At 43.8% G+C, this 18,417-nt stretch overlaps 2 protein-coding genes across 10 annotated transcripts in view; one reads left to right on the top strand and one right to left on the bottom strand.

Annotated features, from left to right (window-relative positions):
* SYT12 (synaptotagmin 12) overlaps window positions 1-18,417 on the top strand; it is a 154,204-nt gene that overhangs the window by 70,222 nt on the left and 65,565 nt on the right. For 6 of the 7 annotated variants that reach the window (XM_085884090.1, XM_085884093.1, XM_085884091.1 and 3 more), the window contains 3 exons: window positions 938-1,128; window positions 9,214-9,627; window positions 10,517-10,735. In XM_085884090.1, the coding sequence (XP_085740216.1) occupies window positions 938-1,128; window positions 9,214-9,627; window positions 10,517-10,735 (824 nt within the window). The remainder of the gene's footprint in view (window positions 1-937; window positions 1,129-9,213; window positions 9,628-10,516; window positions 10,736-18,417) is intronic. The other variant, XM_085884096.1, reaches the window with a different exon arrangement.
* IGHMBP2 (immunoglobulin mu DNA binding protein 2) overlaps window positions 14,158-18,417 on the bottom strand; it is a 198,540-nt gene continuing 194,280 nt past the window's right edge. For all 3 annotated transcript variants that reach the window (XM_085884086.1, XM_085884087.1, XM_085884088.1), the window contains one exon: window positions 14,158-14,537. The gene's annotated coding sequence lies outside the window, so the exon portion shown is untranslated. The remainder of the gene's footprint in view (window positions 14,538-18,417) is intronic.

The following is an 18,417-nucleotide window of genomic DNA, read 5'->3' as shown; positions in this document are numbered from 1 at the left end:
TTCATGTTGGTCACTTTATTATGGGATTAACTGCAGCCCACCAACTGTTACTAGGGTTAATTTGATTTTTCTTTTCTAAATACACTTTACAAGGTAAAGGATAGCATTTAATGCCTGGTGTTGGCTTAATGGCTGGAGTGGTGGGCTTGGGATGCTGGGGTGCTGGGTTCAAATCCCCCTCGGCTGTTGAATTAATACCAGGTGGGGTTGACACTGCCTGTCATCCTTCCGAGGTCGGCAAAATGAGTGCCAGCTTGCTGGTATCCTGTGTCGGAGTGGCGACCCGTCCAGGATTGTACCCAATAGCCAAGGAGACTGCTGAAGCAGCATCAACGCTCGACACAGAGTATGGTCCCAATGGATGGATAACATTTTGAGTGCCTGAGGACAGATTGTATTGGCAAGGCGGATTTACAAGTTGTTGATGTCTGGGGCTGATGGGATGGCTCAAATGGAAGTATACTTGCCTTTTAGCTGTCTAGTCTGGTTTGGATTCCTGACTTAACTATAAACTGTCACCCTGGTGATTCACAGGCAAGGCATTGTGCCATCCTTCGGATGGCTGGTTTTGGCCAGGCATCTAATCTGCTTGAGTTTGCTGGTGGATGTTAAAAATCCTCCTGTGCCTTTCAGTTAGAGTAGGTCATCATTTGCCAACATGCCAGCCAATTATAAATGTATGCTTTTTAAGTAGCTTTGGGAAAGACAACCATCCAGCGTATTCTGTCCAGATGCTTTGGAAAGAGTGTGGACATTGCATTGGATTGAGTAACTTGGATATCAATATTGTCGACCCTGAGAGATTGAATTTTTTTTTTTTTTTTTAACCAATTTCCAAATGTAACCATGATGACATTGACGATACATTATCACAGGAACTTGGCAAGGAAACCAAGAGCATGCAGATAAAGAAATTTCTGTGTGCTGTGCGTCTCAGTGTTGGCTGGTGTTGGGAGTTGGGAAGCTCCACTTTACTTCGTGGGAGTGGCAGTCATCCTATTGGTTGCCGGTGCCAGCTTGTGGCGTTTCTGCCGCTCGGGTCAGTTTCCAACCCCATCGCCCTTCCCGAACTACAACCGGAACTACCTTGAGGAGAAATATGGAGTGCCTCGTACCAGCAGACAGAAGGTGCACCTCCACCATCCTTACCCTGCTCTCCTCACCCCATGTCCATGCTTGCTCCTCGTAACCCCACTTTCCATGTGATATTGAGCAAGTTTCGAATCAGTTCAGCAAATTGCTACTAAAATAGTAGGGGCATTTTATAAGGGGGGGGGGGAAATTGCTGCATTCCCAGTCATTATGAGAGCTGCTGACTAAAATGCGCCTTTCTCCATTTCCGTCTCGCGAAATAGAATCATTTTCCTCTTACGAAAGCTTCTTTCAGGCTACATCGTAATAAACCAAATCTGGGTGAAAATCTGTGATCACAAGGTATTTGACGTTGAAAGACCTCGTCTGAGGAAGGGGTACTCGATCGCTTTCAGACTCTGATGGCTTCTGTGAAAGCCATCGATGACAGCAGGAAGAGAACCTTCAGGTATAACAGGTAGACAGGACGGAGAGCCCATGTTTTGATGCGATGAAACTGGAAACAACTGCTGGCAGGATAGTCTGTAGGATTGGCAGGATTTACCTGCACACTCGTCTCTGAGCTGTCTAGCCTGGGCTCGAATCTCGACCCAGCAGTAAACCATCATCCTGGTATTGTGCATGCAGGGTTATTCATCAATGCGTGCGCCGTCCAGAGGAAGGACATGAAGGTCTTCTCTGCCAGCACCGAGAGTTGATGAACTTTAAGGATTCCACAGCGTCATTCATGAAGAGTCAGTGAGTTATCACCGGTACTTCAAACAAATTGCAAACTTCTAACGCCTTCTGTCGAAGGTCAGGCCTGGCCAGCCTTTTCGTTCACTTCAGGATGCTGTCTTCAGGTGCCAGTGGATCCAGGACCTTCACTTACACTCTCTAATACCCCTTCCAGATTGAGGATTCTTAAATTTAAAAAAAATAAAATCCCCTAAAATTTCTTTGTGTGTTTGTGTTACTTCAGGACCCTTTTCGTCTTGGTTCACCCAATAACAATACACACAATTGGAACCACTGAAAACCACTTGATCAGCGTTTATAATGAATCTGGATTATCTTGACGCACACATTATCAGGCCTGGACATCAAGGAGCCTCTTTTGTTTTGAAGGGCAAATGTTATTATAATGTGTTTGGTTTTAAATGAAGTAATTCTTCAGCACTTTAACAAAACCTGATCTTTTGTAATGATGGAAGCGGTGCAATACATCATTTGCAATGATGGGTGGCTCAGTTAGCTTACACAATGAAGAGTACTCAACCCACCCCCACCCCCCCCCCTGCAGAACATTGACCATCACAACTGAAAACACATCGTAAATGTGGACAACCACCTCAACTCGAGAGTAGCTGTGAAGTTCATGGAGCCAAACTGAACTTCCTTTGTATTTGTGTTGAGAAATATCATGTGCTTTTCACTTCCTTCCCCCAAGTTTGTCGACAGTTTCACCAGATTCGGGGAGGGGGGTTGTGGTTAAGGCATCCACTCTGAATATGAGAGGTCGCCGGTTTGATTCCGACCCTGGCAAAGTCATACAAAAGCCTTTTTAAAATGACACTCAGCATTCAGAGGATAGAGCAAACACAAGTTCTGTGGGTTTTGGCATCCCTTAGGGAGGGAGATCTCTCCCAAAAAGTTCCCTGCTGATGGACTTCAAAGAACCCATGGTGTCTTTTGTGAAGCAACAAGTGTGTTCCAGCAAAGAACTTGCTTCCTCCAAGGTTAATGGCCACATTTGTCTGATGTCAAGTCCTAGTGTGTGTGTGTGTGTGTGCGTGCGTGCGTGCGTGCGTGCGTGCGTGCGTGCGTGCGTGCGTGCGTGTGTGTGTGTGTGTGTGTGTGTGATAGCTCCTAAGAAACTGCAGAGAAACACAAATAAATAATTAAATAAATAATTAGCAGAATAGTGGGAAACAGAAATACTGCTGCAGTATCCTGAAGATGAATACAAGCCGCACGTCGTCCAACAATTCATGTTATTCCTTATTTAAAATATATTTATTTATTTATTAATTGCGTCTGCCACCAAAGGTGGACGGAGGCTACCTTTTCACCCACATTTGTCTTTCTGCCTCTGTCTGTGTGTCTGTGTGACTGTGAGCAGGATATCTCAAAAAGTTATGTTCAGATTTGAACTAAACTTGTTGGACATGTTATGTGTGTGACAAGGACAAATTGATTAAATTTTGGTGAAGATCTGGATCTGGATGTGATAATTTTCCGAGAGCTCTTCCTAGTGCCCTTCTGGTTATTTAATTATCACACAAACAGTTATTCTTGATCGATTTATCACTCCTTGGTGTATTTTTGCTGCTTTGTAATAACAAGCTTACTGTAGACCTGGTGCACTACTTACACAGCATTCTCAAGACTAATGGAAGGAAAGTAATAAATGACGTTAAAACAATGAATTACGTCCTACATGATTTTCCCTACGGCATCTAAATTTGTCCCCTTTCATCGCTAACTTTTACTCTATGCTATCGATAAAATAACATTCTTTCATATTACATATTATTGCAAAACAAACGTTTAATGATACCATAAAATGTTTTTCTGAGCAAAATTTTTGGATTAATTAGTTTGCTTTCTGTTCAACATTTACTGCCTGGTGTTGGCTTAATGGTTAGGATGTCAGACTTGGGGTCCTTGGGTCCTAAGTTCGAATCCTGCTTGGCTGTTGAATTAATACCAAGTGTGGTTGACTCAGCCTGTCATCCTACCGAGGTTGGCAAAATGTGTACCAGCTTGCTGGGATGATTGAGCCATTCGAGTATCCTCCGTCGGAGTGGTGACTTGTCCAGGATTGTGCCCAATAGCCCATGAGACTGCTTTGGCAGCACCGACCCCTCTGTACAGGGTCTGGTCCCAATGGATTTGGATTTGGATTTTGGAACTTTCACTGCATTCACAATCATGCATTAAATTCAGTGTATCAGAAATAGTTCTGGATCAGGATTTTATGCCTGGAGTTGGCTTCATGGTTTGGGTGGTGGGCTTGGGATTCTTGAATCCTGAGTTCAAATCCCACTCAGCTGTTGAATTAATACCAGGTGGGGTTGACTCCGCCTGTCATCCTTCTGAGGTCGGAAAAATGAGTGCCAGCTTGCTGGTATCCTGTGTTGGAGTGGTTGGATTGTGTCCAATCGCCAAGGAGACTGCAAAGGCAGCACCAATGCTCTGCACAGAGTATGGTCCTGATGGATGGGTGAAGGTACAAACTTCTTTCTGCTCTGCAGATTTTTAATTTGAGCAAAATTCTACAGTTCAATGGTGAGATCATGCATTATATACACATGTGCAATGGTTAAGCACACCTAATTAATTCAACAAATAGTCGGAGGAAAAAATAGTCATTTGCGAAAAAAAATATTGAATCAAATGAAAGAACCCTTAATGCAGAGACCACTAGATTAAGTCAATTTTCCACACCCAGTACATGCACCCCAATAGGGGTATAAACTTGGGGAAAAAACACTCACTTCACCTGGTCAAGATGTGGAGAAGGTAATGATACTTCCATTGGCATACGATGCTACTATGGCCCGTATAAGACTTAGTAAAGCCAAAATATTGCAAAGTATTGGGATTAACAACGCTGCGATGCCCTACTGTGAAATCGGATGTCAACCTGGCTGCTATCGGACTATTAGTAACAGATTCATTTGCAAACATCAGCGAACCAATGTTGTTAAAGACAGGTCCTATTCTGGACAATCAAGGGCAACCTCGAACAGAAAAGATGCAGCTGTGACCACACTCATCACATGTATTACTTATACCCACCAGCACAGTGTTGTGGCATGAATGGAATCTCCCTCAGAGGTTATTCACGAGAACTGTACAGAACCGACTTTGTGCTGCACGTTATAAAACCAAGAGACTGATAAGATGTGCTCTGCTCACCCCAGGAACACAAAGCAGCACGCTCGACATGGTGCCGGGGCAGTCAACAATGGAATCTTGCATTTTGGAGGAAAATCAATTGGTCTGATGAGAACCTGCACGTGACTTATGGTAGAACTCGGGATTGGTGGCAAATGAACACATATTGTAGAGCCCATCCCGTTTGGTGGTGGATCCATTATGATACAGGATTGCCTGTCATGTGATTGTAAACTTGACCTTGTCACTATGCAGGGTAATTTGACGGGCCAAAAGTACCGCAGACATATTATGGATTGTGTTGTTGTTCTACATTTTGACAACCATCCACTTCTCACAAGTACTCTTTTCATGGACGACAATGCCAGACCCCACTGTTCTTGTACAGTTACAAACCTCTTGCGAAACAATGCCATCACAACATTGCCCTGGCCAACAAGGAGTCCTGATTAAAATCCAATAGAGCATGTCAGGGACATTCTTTGGGTGTAGAATTATGAAAATGCAGCAGTCATTCATTCTAATGGTGTTTGCACAGATCATTAACCTTTTGAGACATTCAGTCCATTGTGATATTATTGGTTATCATTATTCAATGATCTTGAACCCTACATCAGATGATATGTTTTCAGCAGCCCCATTCCAAAATTAGCTTGTTTTTTTTTGGTGTAAAACAGTGCAATTTCAGACATCCTCATTTTGTGATTAAAAATTAACAAAACCTCTGGATTTGTCTCGTCATTTGTCGAACACGAATACTTTACCAATACAGAGCCTTCACTAAGTATTTACACCCCTCGACGTTTGTCATATTTTGTTGTGTTACAGCCTCAATTTAAAATGGATTCAATTGAGTTTTTTGTCACCGATCGACACAAAATACCCAATAATGTCAACGTGGAGATATATATATATATATATATATATATATATATATATATATATATATATATATATATATATATATATATATATATATATATATATACATACTAGCAGGGATACCCGTGCTCCGCACAGGAATCCCGTGGATGAAGGCGGGTCTGAAGGAGTATATGTCACAATTAATTATAAAATTGTAGAGGCTGCCACACATACACTGACACAAACACACACACACACTGACGCACACACAAACACGCACACACACACTGATGCACACACATGGACATGCACACACACACACACACACACACACACACACACACACACACTGATGCACACACACACACACACACACACACACACAGATTCACACACATGGACACGCACACACACACACACACACACACACACACACACACTGATGCACACACACACACACACACACACACACACACTGATTCACACACATGGACACGCACACACACACACACACACACACACACACACACACACACACACACACACACACACACACACACACACACAAACACACATACACACACACTTTTAATAGTGTGGATACAATATTCACAACATAGAAATCAAACCCGATCGTGTTTATACACCGCACAGCGTTTAATAGCGAACGTAATGAGCTTCATACTCAACGCGTGCACATGAGAGAATAGTAAACAACAACATCAACAACAACAACACAATACCCTGGCAATTTGGAATCCGTGTCGTCGGCTATGATGCTTTTGCTTCCGGTTTTTGTCATGGGGAATGATGCGTCCCGGGAGATAAAGGCATCGTTGAAGACATGAAAGACCCAAACATCAGACATGGTGTATATTTCCTCTACTGATTTTCATAAAGATAACTCCCGCATCATCAAAAAATAATTTTTAATCGTGATTTACATTATTTGATCGCTGATCCCGAATCCAGGCCGAAGTGACGTAAAAACGTTATACAGTAACAATAAAAATGGTTTATATAACCATTGTTATAACAATAATGAACAAAGAAAATGTTAATAAAATATGACTTACAGATGATTATTATATCATTATACGGTATAATATACATACGGTCACTTTTGCAAGTGTGTCGAATGCATAAGTCATTATGGGAAGTCGGAAGTCATTGCCTTCAATTGACTGTAGTATTAATGTCTCATTCTCGAGCAAATTCCGTTGGTCCCATGTCAATCGGCTGAACTTGAAAAGTTAACGTTATGCAATCAGGTGATGACGTCATAATTCGGAAACCGGGAAGTCGGAAGTCATTGTCTTCAATTGACTGCAGCATTATTTTTTCATTCTATTGCAAATGGCGTTGGCCCCATGTCAATCGGCTGAACTTGAAAAATTAACTTTACGAAATCAGGTGATGACGTCATAATTCGGAAACCGGAAGTCGGAAGTACAATTCTTTTACATCGGGACACTCCTGGGTACATGTTCTGTCGGCATGTGAAGTTTGGCGAGGATCAGTCCAGTACTTTTCGCGTGCATAGATCACAGACAAACACACACACAGACACACAGACAGACACACAGACAAACACACATACAGACACACAGACACACTTTCAAATATATACATATACATATATATACATATATATGCCATTGAGAATCTGTGGAAAGACTTGAAAATTGCTGTTCACCGACACTCCCCATCCAACTTGACAGAGCTTGAGCAAATCTACAAGGAAGAATGGGAGAAAATCCCCAAATCCAGATGTCCAAAGCTGATAGACATACCCAAGAAGACTCGAAGCTGTAATCACTGCCAAAGGCGCTTACACAAAGTGTCGACTCGGAGGATTGAATAATTATTGATGCAAGACGTTTCAGCTTTTAATTTTTCATTAATTTGTAAAAATTTCTGAAAACATGTTTTTACTTTCTCATGATGGGGTATTTTATGTGGAGACAAAAAAAAATCTCATTTTAATCCATGTTTTGATCTCATTTTAATCCATGTTTTGATTCAGGCTGTAACAACAAAATGTGAAGAAGTCAAGGAGTGTGAATACTGAAAATGGTTTTATTCTTGGTAAATGTTAGGGTTTTTGAATAATTTTCTCAGTTATTGCTTCAATCTAGGAAAACTCAGTCCTTCCGCGGAAAACGCAGTCCGATCCAGGAAAATGCGGTCAGATCAATGAAAACGCGGTCCGATCTCGGAAATCGCAGTCTGATCTCGGAAAAACGCAGAACGATCTCAGAAAACGCAGTCCGATTTCGGAAAAGGCAGTCCGAACTAGGAAAACGCAGTCCGATCTCGGAAAACGCAGTCCGATTTCGGAAAAGGCAGTCCGATCTAGGAAAACGCAGTCCGATCTCGGAAAACGCAGTCCGATCTCGGAAAACGCAGTCCGATCGAGGAAAACGCAGTCCGATCGAGGAAAACGCAGTCCGATCTCGGAAAACTCAGTCCATTCTAGGAAAACGCAGTCCATTCGAGGAAAACGCAGTCCGATCTAGGAAAACGCAGTCCGATCTCGGCAAACGCAGAACGATCGAGGAAAACGCAGTCCAATCTCGGAAAATGCAGAACGATCGAGGAAAACGCAGTCCGATCGAGGAAAACGCAGTCCGATCTAGGAAAACGCAGTCCGATCTAGGAAAACGCAGTCCGATCTCGGAAAACGCAGTCCGATCTCGGGAAAACGCAGTCCGATCTCGGAAAAACGCAGTCCGATCTCGGAAAACGCAGTCCGGTCTCGGAAAACGCAGTCCGGTCTCGGAAAACGCAGTCCGATCTCAGAAAATGCAGTCCGGTCTAGGAAAACGCAGTCCGATCTAGGAAAACGCAGTCTGGTCTCGGAAAACGCAGTCCGGTCGCGGAAAACGCAGTCCGATCTCGGAAAACGCAGTCCGATCTCGGAAAACGCAGTCCGGTCTAGGAAAACACAGTCCGATCTAGGAAAACGCAGTCCATGCTTATCTTTTTCCCATGTGTTTAGTTATGTACGAAATAGCAATGCTTCACTGTTTCAATAGCGGTACACCGAGTAACTTGAAACTCCCCTTGGTGCAGCATCACTCGAGCAAACAAGGTACAATGTTTCCACATTATAACATTCGTATATTCTGATACTCAGAATGACTCTACCTGTCAACAAGGAACTCACCTCCAGTTGATTATACTGCGCTCTACGATCGATTTTCAAACAATTGCAATTGCAGTCCCATGGTTATTGATATGGGGTAGCAATAGTATTTTTCTGGGTTGGAAAATGATAATTGCAATGGTTTTGAAATAACTATCAAGAAAAAAAAATGATTACCATGAGGGTAATGATGATGTGTCTGTGTATTCCAACCCTTCCCTTTCCAGAGAAGGGACCCATACAGTAGTCCTCTGACATCCAATCCCCCAGCACTGGGGACTTATGTGGCATATTCTACTTCGAACTGCCAGCTTGAACTCATGGATGATCTGGCTGAGCTACCGACCGCAGCTGATATGATCCTCTCCCAGAGGAGCTCTCTCACGCGGCACAACTCTCTTGCTCTTTCTGTCTCAGTTGAGTCGATGGACTCACTCTCCTCCGTGGGCCAGGAGCCGTGGGCAGATCCTTGTAGTGGACAGCTTGAGGTGGTGCTTGAGGCATTATCATGTCCGCCTCGTCTTTCTGTTACGCTGCTCCAGGGAATCGAGCTGCAGGGGCTGACAGAGGAAGACCAGGGCAAGGCCTGCTTTGTCACTGTCGTCCTTGAACCAGGCAGCCAAGTTATTGGAACCACAGCTGTACGTTACTCACTCGTTCGGGTTCATATTCCCAACACATTCCCAGAATCCTAGTCAATGGTAACTTTTGTGTATAAATTTTGTTTGCCAAAGAAATCTGTAATTTTTCCTCTAATATCCCTCATCCTTTGTTCTGATTGTGTTCATAATAAGAATAATTTCATAAACACTGCATTGTCCCACCATCCTAACTGCAAGCCTCATGTATATTTTGAGTTTTAAGGATCATTACCATGTATCTTATTCTGTCTGTTGATTACCTTTGTTATACCATGGGCTTTTTTTCTTTCATCTTTGTTGTTTTTTTTTGTTTGCTGAACTCACTGTTTGGGGATATTTCCTGCGTAACACTTATAATTTGGGGTACGTAGAATAAGGGTCCATTGATTTATGTTCATTTTGTTTCAGCAAATGCCTCATGTGGAATCCTGATTGGAAATCCTCATGAAGATGCAATTCCAAAGATCAATATTCTCAATTGATCAATGGTACCTCCTGCTATGCAGTGTGTGTGTGTGTGTGTGTGTGTGTGTGTGTGTGTGTGTGTGTGTGTGTGTGTGTGTGTGTGTGTGTGTGTGTGTGTGTGTGTGTGTGTGTGTGTGTGTGTTTCAAGTATGCAATTCCACATTTCCACTCAGGACTCCCCATGAAGCAGGTGACAAAAGAAAATAAAGAGAATCCAATAGAATAGATTGTCACATCAGTGTTATTTACACTCCACAGCCAAGCATTCTTTATTTCAGAACAATTTGGGCAGCAGGAATCAGGACTCACCAATCGTTCATCAAAAAGCTTATTTTTGCAGCTTTATAACCTTTCATATAAAATTGACCCGCATTATTAAAGTCCATCAAGGTGCCACGTTTCATCGGTCACCATGTTTCTGCAGGTGCACCAAGGCACATTGGCTGTGACATTCAATGAGTGCTTCTTGGTGGCGTTGGACTTGAGAATGAACGACGACGCCGTTTTGCGTTTTGACGTATCGGTGATCCCAAGGGAAAGCGAACAAGCATTGCCTGCAGGTTCTGCTGAGCTTCACGTTTCAGGCCTCGATCTTTCAGCCACCCCATTCTCTACCTGGCTGTATCTGCAGGACAGTTCACAGGTATGGAGAATAATTGGAACAATTACAAGGATTGATGACATTTTGATAAATGTCTTGTGGAATGCATTGTGTTTCTGGTTGAGATTTCAGTGAAAACACTCATTAGGAAATTCAAACTTCCCCACCATCCAGTTCGATATGATATCGATGGGCATGGTAACAATAAGATTTTCTGTTTTCACGAAACGGAAAGTTAGGTTTAAACTATTTTGTCCTTCAGTTAAGCAGAAATGTTGGCTGTTGGAAGTCAAGATTATCATATTACCTATGGATATTTTTCTTGTCATAATTATCCTTCCTTTTATTTACGAGATGCACCCATTTGTTCTCAGCTGTGGAATTGTTCGTCTATCTAATCCACTCTTCATACCATTCCTTCACGGTTAATCCTCACTACTATCTAATGCCTCATGCACAACTCTTTTACAGGAGTAGCTGATGCAGTTGTAAAATATTGAGTAATTGTAATCTACACCAACTAGTGTGTGTGTGTTTGTGTGTGTGTGTGTGTGTGTGTGTGTGTGTGTGTGTGTGTGTGTGTGTGTGTGTGTGTGTGTGTGTGTGTGTGTGTGTGTGTGTGTGTGTGTGTGTCCGTGTGTCCTCCATAACTCCAAAACCATGAAACCTAGCGGTTTGAAACTTTGCATGCATACTAAGGGAACTCCAAGGGAAGTGCAAGAGTGAAAATTGGGTGTTTGGGTTAATTAAAACACCCCTTTTGATTATAATTATTGGCCTTATTTAATTATATTCTTTATCAGGCACATTCCCGGTCACCTCGCTCTCTGGGGTCTTAAGGCATATCCTGGGTTACCTCACTGGGGTCTGAAGCCGCCATGTGTTTTTGGCCTGCTCAACCATGCCCTGACTTTGAACAGGCCACAATGATTTCTCAACGATAAAGTTTTTTTTTGTCACTTTCCTCATTCATTATCGATATCTACAAATCGCTGGATACGTTGCAATGCTTATAAAGGCCCAGAGACACCAGTGTTTGTGGCTTTATTTCATTTGCGCACATGCCATACCCCGAGAATCTCTTAAACTAAGCTGAATTACAAAATGTAACCTCCAGAATTGAACTTAGCAGCAGTTCTGACCGCTAAAAAAAGTGTTCATTTGTCCAATTTTGACATAGTTTGGACATTGCTATCACTTGCCAACCATTTAATTGGAGTGTTTGCTTGAGTGCTAAAGCGGTTTGCTGAGCGCCCAACAGTCGACGGCGGTACAGTTCGTGTCCCGATTGGGATGTACAGTCAGCAGTTGCTATAAGGTAGATGTACATATATGGGTATATGCCGGTGCTGTGGTGGCAAAGTTTCATCCCGTATCTTAGAGGTTTTAACTTTTAACCTCAGCAGCGCATGAGCAATCACGTCTTCCTTTGTCCTCATGACTGTTTCCAAAGTAATTGGTTATTTTATATGACTCGGTGTGCTTTACAAAGGTTATATGGTTTCTCTTTGTGAGTTTCAAAGTAAAATATATTTGATAATGACGCCCAATTTCCGAGCCGTTCACTGCATTAACATGTTTTCTCAATTGCAGAGCCAATTTTTTTTCAACTGTCACATGACGATTGTGTGTGTGTGTGTGTGTGTGTGTGTGTGTGTGTGTGTGTGTGTGTGTGTGTGTGTGTGTGTGTGTGTGTGTGTGTGTGTGTGTGTTTTGTTCATACATAAAGCATAATTTATTCTCAGCTAACTCCCCTACCCCCACCTTTTACTCTTTTTGCCCCATCGTCACTCCACACCCTCCTAATTAAGTGCAGCATCCTCCCACACCTCTCTCTTTCTTTCTGTATCCGAATGTATCTGGACGGTGGTTATGCCTGGATGGTGCTTATCTCCACACGTATCCAAATGGTGCTTATCTCCACACGTATCTGGACAGTTATTTCCAGCTGGTGGTTATGTCTGGACGGACCCTCCCCTCACGCTGCCTTCCCTTCCCCCACCCCTCCTTACTCCCCCACTCCTCCTCACCCCCCACTCCTCACCCCTCCCTCCTCGCTCCCCCTTCCTCTTATCTCCCTCCTCTCCCTCCCCTCACTCTGTCATGCCTTCTCTCTCCCTCCCATCCTTCTTGCCCCCCCCCCACTTAATATTCATTCCCTTCAGCATAATGATGGATTGTACTTGCGAGTTTCGAATAAACCATTCATTCATTCAATTTACCTGAGTAAGGACTTTGCAAGGTGGTTTGACATTGATGGGCAGAGAAAAAAATTAAGGGGAGGAGAGGAAGGGGAGGGGCCTCGGTACTGCACTCAATGGCCTACAAAATCTTTGGTAAAGACATTGCGGAATCTTTACCATCCACAGGTGCTCGTGGACATGGCAAGTGGCTCCATGCCAATGCACCCCACCTCCTCCTCAGAAGAGAAGTGGTGTGTACTTGATGTAATGCCTGAGGTCCCTGCAAAGTAGCAGTACATTATTTGTAGTTGAATGCTTGATTTGATTTTGGCACAGTTTGAACTCAAACTGGGAAAGTCAAAGGCAAATGCACGATCTTTGAGCTACGCAGTCCATCAGTCAACAATGACGTTTCGAGCTCACGAATCCTGCTTGTGTTGATGTTGTGCCGTAAACACCATTTTCCCACCACGATGCTGCTTGCACATTAACCTGTGACTCCCTTTCATTGTATTATCTTTATTTTTGTCAAAATACCTTTTGTGGTATTTCTCTGTGATATGAAGGTGTTTTCTACTTGGACTTGACTTTTGTTTTCATGTATATTACTCTGCCTTTTAGAGATTATTAATTCTGAGGGAAATTGGCCTGGCAGTATGGGCAACCATTGCACATAATCATGCGTTTCCTGCATTCAAGTATGTGGTGAAAATCAAGATGGCAGGAAGTAGAACAACAAAGAGGGGAACGATGATGAATTACAACATTTGACAAAACAAAACTTCAAGCTTGCTGAAATGTACAGACAAATGGCTGCACGGTCATGTTGATTACCGCCTGTGAAGGACCAGTGTTATATAGAGCGCTTTAGTGCAAGAGGTTTTTGATGAATGAGGTCAGTAGAATATCCTACACTGGCTATGCACTCATCCTGAAGAATATCTTCAATTATTGTTTTTCTAAGATATACATATATACAGACTGTGTAGCCCGAATAAATGTTACCACAATCGCATCAAATAATGGTAATATATTGTTGTAGTTGTCCGGCGAGTTGTCTCAATTGCTATTGTAGCGATTTGAAGATCACGTGTCCACCAGTCATGATATTGTACTGATTGGGGCACCGAATTAGCTGAGCGCTACGCTAATTATGTACCACAAGCCTCGTCTTAAATATGCTGAGCGAGCTGGGGGGCACGTCCCACTGTCTTTAACTGACGTCGTCAATTAACCTTCAATGAGCTTTCATTAAATACCAATGGAGGGATCACGACAACCTGAATTCACCCTGAGACCAGGTGTATTTAATAAAGCATTTGCCTTCAGGCGATGAAGTGACAGGAATACAAAAAGAAATAACAACAATAAATGGTGATCTAACAAAATCCCTAACCCACTACCGCACATACAGAACCTTAATTATCTAACGTCAAGTCCTTCAGACTCGCACCACAGGAGATAGAGCAGAGAGATGACAGGACAGAAATACCCTGGCTGTGCCTGGCGGGACACGTCACGTCCTTGCAGCAGAACGGCCAGTTCCACACGCAGCCCGGTGTGAGAGAGAGGAGAGGCATGGCTGGGTGGTTAGGGGTGTGGCATCGTACGGCTGCTTGAGAAGACTTCACACAGCCTCTCCAAGGGTCGGTCGCAGGCATCTGGAAATTCACCACACTGGCACGTGCTTTTAAAGTCTCTGGACCCAGCCCCCTACCTCACACCGTGACATACCACTGCCTTCCCCTCTTGCTCACCATTTGCCCAAAGGTTCGCTTGATGGTTGGAAGATCACCCCCCCCCCCCTTCGACTTATCACTCCAGGGCAGCCCTTCCCTTTCCTTGGGCCAGCTAGAGCGTGACTTTTCCGCCTAAACTGTGGGCTGATGGCCTACCCAGACGCTAAAAGAGACATTAAGGGCAGAGTCCAAAGGTCAGAACATAAAAAATAGGACCACTGGACCTGCAGTTTATCTGGGCACTGGCCTAATGTTGTAACCCAAATTTGGTAGCATTCTGATTAGTGGGTCTGCAGACGAAGGTTTTTGGACGAATTTACACGATTTTGCAAAAAAAATATAAAGTCCACCATTTTAACACTTTCGGTCACATAAAATAACAGTGTAGCCATAAAGCTCAACATCATTAAAATTGGAGGACAGCTATTCAAGTTATAATCAAAAGGTGTTTTTTGTTAAATAGGTCACAATCTGAAAACGTAGGTCAAGGACACTAATCAAATAACAGATGAACAAATGCTGTGCAGATACATTATTATGAAGCAAAAACATCTTGTATGGTCAAGCAATCTTTAAGATTCCACAATGGAAAAATTGAGCGATAACAAAAAAAAACGTGTTTTTTACTTTAGACTGCCGTTTCACCTTGATCTTTAACTCAGAGGGATATGACGTAAATGAAGTGTAAATGCACCTTGCTCCAGACTATCGAGCGAGGGCAATTTCATTCTAATCTGACAAACCTTTGTGGAGTTTTGATGAAAATGTTAAAATGTCTATAATTAGATCATGACCTTAAATTATGTCAAAGTCAAAAAATGATGTCAACTCCACGTACATACTCTTCCCATTATTGATGTTAAATTTCATTCTGAAAGTCCCAGTTGGCTCTGAGATACAGATCGGCCATTTCGGAAATTAGGAGCGGAGGAAGAAATAAAAAAAAACCCAAATGCTGATTTCATACTCCTTGGGATTGAAGAGACTGGGGTTATATAAAACAAACTATTAAAAAAATTGGGAGAGCGAATTGTAGAAACAAACCCTACAAGGTCGGAAAGGCTTAATCACTCATTCCACAAGTCCAGATCAAATTTGAAGCTCTCGTACATGAACAGTGGTGGCTAAAACGTGTATAATTATCTTTCAAGAGTGTGAAGAAGCTTAAGCATGTATATTGAGAGAGGTCTGACATCAAAGAAGGAAAATAAAAATAAAAAGAGCTTATAACGAGAAGAGCACTCGGTGGAGCGCATACCTCTTCCCAGATCCGGATCTTCACCAAAATAGAAGCAATTTGTAGTGGTGACACTCCCAACCTGCCCACTAAGTTTAATCCAAATTCGACCACAAGTTTTTGAGATATTGTGCTTTATATCATTTTAGCCCCATCTCTCAATGGCGAAGAATCACGAAAAAAAATTCTCGAATCCGGATTCAGATCTTCTTCTTCTTCTTCTTCTTCTTCTTCTTCTTTCGGCTGCTCCCATTCGGGGTCGCCACAGCGGATCATCCGTATGATCCGCATAGTGATTTGGCACATGTTTTACGCCGGATGCCCTTCCTGACGCAACCCTGGTCGCCTCTTACGACACAGGGATATGGTACACCTATTTTAACCGGGGTATACTCGCACCACACCATTCAGATCTTCACCAAAATTAAATAAATTCTTCCTTGTCAAACACCCAAATGTCCACCAAGTTTCGTCCGAATCCGTTCACAACTTTTTGAGATATTGTGATATATATATATATATATATATATATATATATATATATATATATATATATATATATATATATATCCCCGTAGGTTATTTATTTTGGGTACACGAATACCATGAATGTCGCACTCAGGGATCCGTAGGTAAAACGTACTAGGGGAGAACTACACATGATGGCACACGAAAATTTGACGACTCGGGACGAGTCTGTAAAAAGGGGAGGGGGTAGTGTTACGGCTGTGGAAATTCGCATTACACCATGAAGGGCCCGTAGGTGAGATATCTCTAAGTACATGTGCCGTTAGCCCCAAACCCGTTATATCGAGGGAATTTATGATTCATTCGGGCTGCGACGCTTTGAGATAGCCGTTTTTCTGTTCTATCGTTATGTTGAACTAACCACGTCTCAACCGCCATCACACAACAACCACCACGCCAGCCATCGCCTCCAACTACAACCACGCTCCAACCCTCAGACAACAACAACGCCAACAGCCACGACCTTTACCTTCACAACTCAATCCCACATCATCGCATCACTGCCATTCCCAAACGGCACCATAACCATCAAACCACCACCGAAAACCCTCCACCACCTTCACCTCTCTCCTTATACGGCCATCCCCGCACCACCTGTGAACACTGATCGTCGGGCTGTCTCGGGCCCGTTCAGCGATTGGTGCCGAACGCACCGAGCCGCGAGCGCAAATAGCGGCCTTTCCGAGGGAGAATTCGGATCAAGAATGCTACACACCCACTTCCTCTCCGTCCAATAAGCAAGCGCGGAGCGGCTTGGCCCCGCCTCCATGCGCGTCTGTGTGAAATCGATATATGCAAATTCTAGGATCAGGGGAGATTCACGCCCCCTTTCCTCCGACCAATGGGCGAGCGTGGCTCCGCCCCCGAGGTCATCCTGATCCGGATATTTGCATACGGAAGGGAGCGTCAGCAATTCCCCTCTCCCATACCGAGCTTTGCGCTGAGAGAGCGCCGGTAACCCCTGTCTCGCCAGGAGAGCGTTGACGTGCTGAGAGAGTCTCAACAATCCCCTTCCCCATACCGGGCATCAACAACCCTCCCCATTCCGGGCATCAACAATCCCCCCCCCATACTGAGCATCCGTGCTGAGAAAGCGCCGGTAACCCCGTCCGTTCCCCTCCCCAACCGTGGTGCCGGCTGTGTAACGCGAGCCTGCGCGGAGAACGCCAGAGAGAGCTCACCAGCCACGCCAGGGGCATGAAGTCAGGCGCGGCTGCGCTGACATTGCAGTTTGCCCGCCATCGCGCCACGAGGGCGCGGGTAAGACCCTTCGGTCTCGTGGACCTGGCCACTCATCCAGGCTCCACGTACATTTGATCCACGGAGCTGTCTGCCACCCTTGTCTTTGAGGGTGGCTTTTCTTTTGTATAAGTGCATGTGGTGGCGCCGTCTTGAAAAGTAGACTTGTCTAAGTAACTGTGTGTGAATAAAAGCCCATTTATTCGGTTGTAACTCTTCAATTGCTTGCTTTCACTGTATCACTGTACATACGTGCATGATTCACTGTATGGCTGTAAATACGTGCCTTGTCTGAGGGTGTAATAAACGTGCTTGTTGAACTCTTCCCCGTTTCGTTGTGTCCTTTTCCCTTGTTTGAAAGTGCCACCTTGCATCACGGAAGGAATTGGTAGAAGGGTGTAAGCACCCAGTAAATAGAATTACATCCGTCGGGGTCGGCGATAACACCGCTCGGTTATCACTGAAGCACGGAACGGACCGCTTAAGCGGTTCGTGTCCGAGGCCGTCTGCGGCGAGGTACGATCGCTCGGTTAACTACTCGCGCAGGTACTTAGGTCGGTCGAATTTGGCGAACAACCCTATCCTGCACAGGTGGCCAATTGGCACGATTGTGGTGAGGTCGAATGACCCACCCGTGACTCGCTCCTGGCGTTGTTCAAGGAGGGTCACGACTGAATTATCCGTTCTGGTGGGCGACGCGGTCGCGATTTGAGTACGTGGCCGATCGCACGCCGGGTGGACCAGAATTTGTAACAATATATATATGTATATATATATATATATATATATATATATATA

Source organism: Eptatretus burgeri, chromosome 6, assembly GCF_056783735.1.
Source record: "Eptatretus burgeri isolate ZD-2024b chromosome 6, Ebu_testis_v1, whole genome shotgun sequence".
In the NCBI taxonomy this organism is placed as follows: Eukaryota; Metazoa; Chordata; class Myxini; order Myxiniformes; family Myxinidae; genus Eptatretus; species Eptatretus burgeri.
Note: the sequence above shows the minus strand (reverse complement) of the source record. Positions and strands in the feature narration are given on the sequence as shown.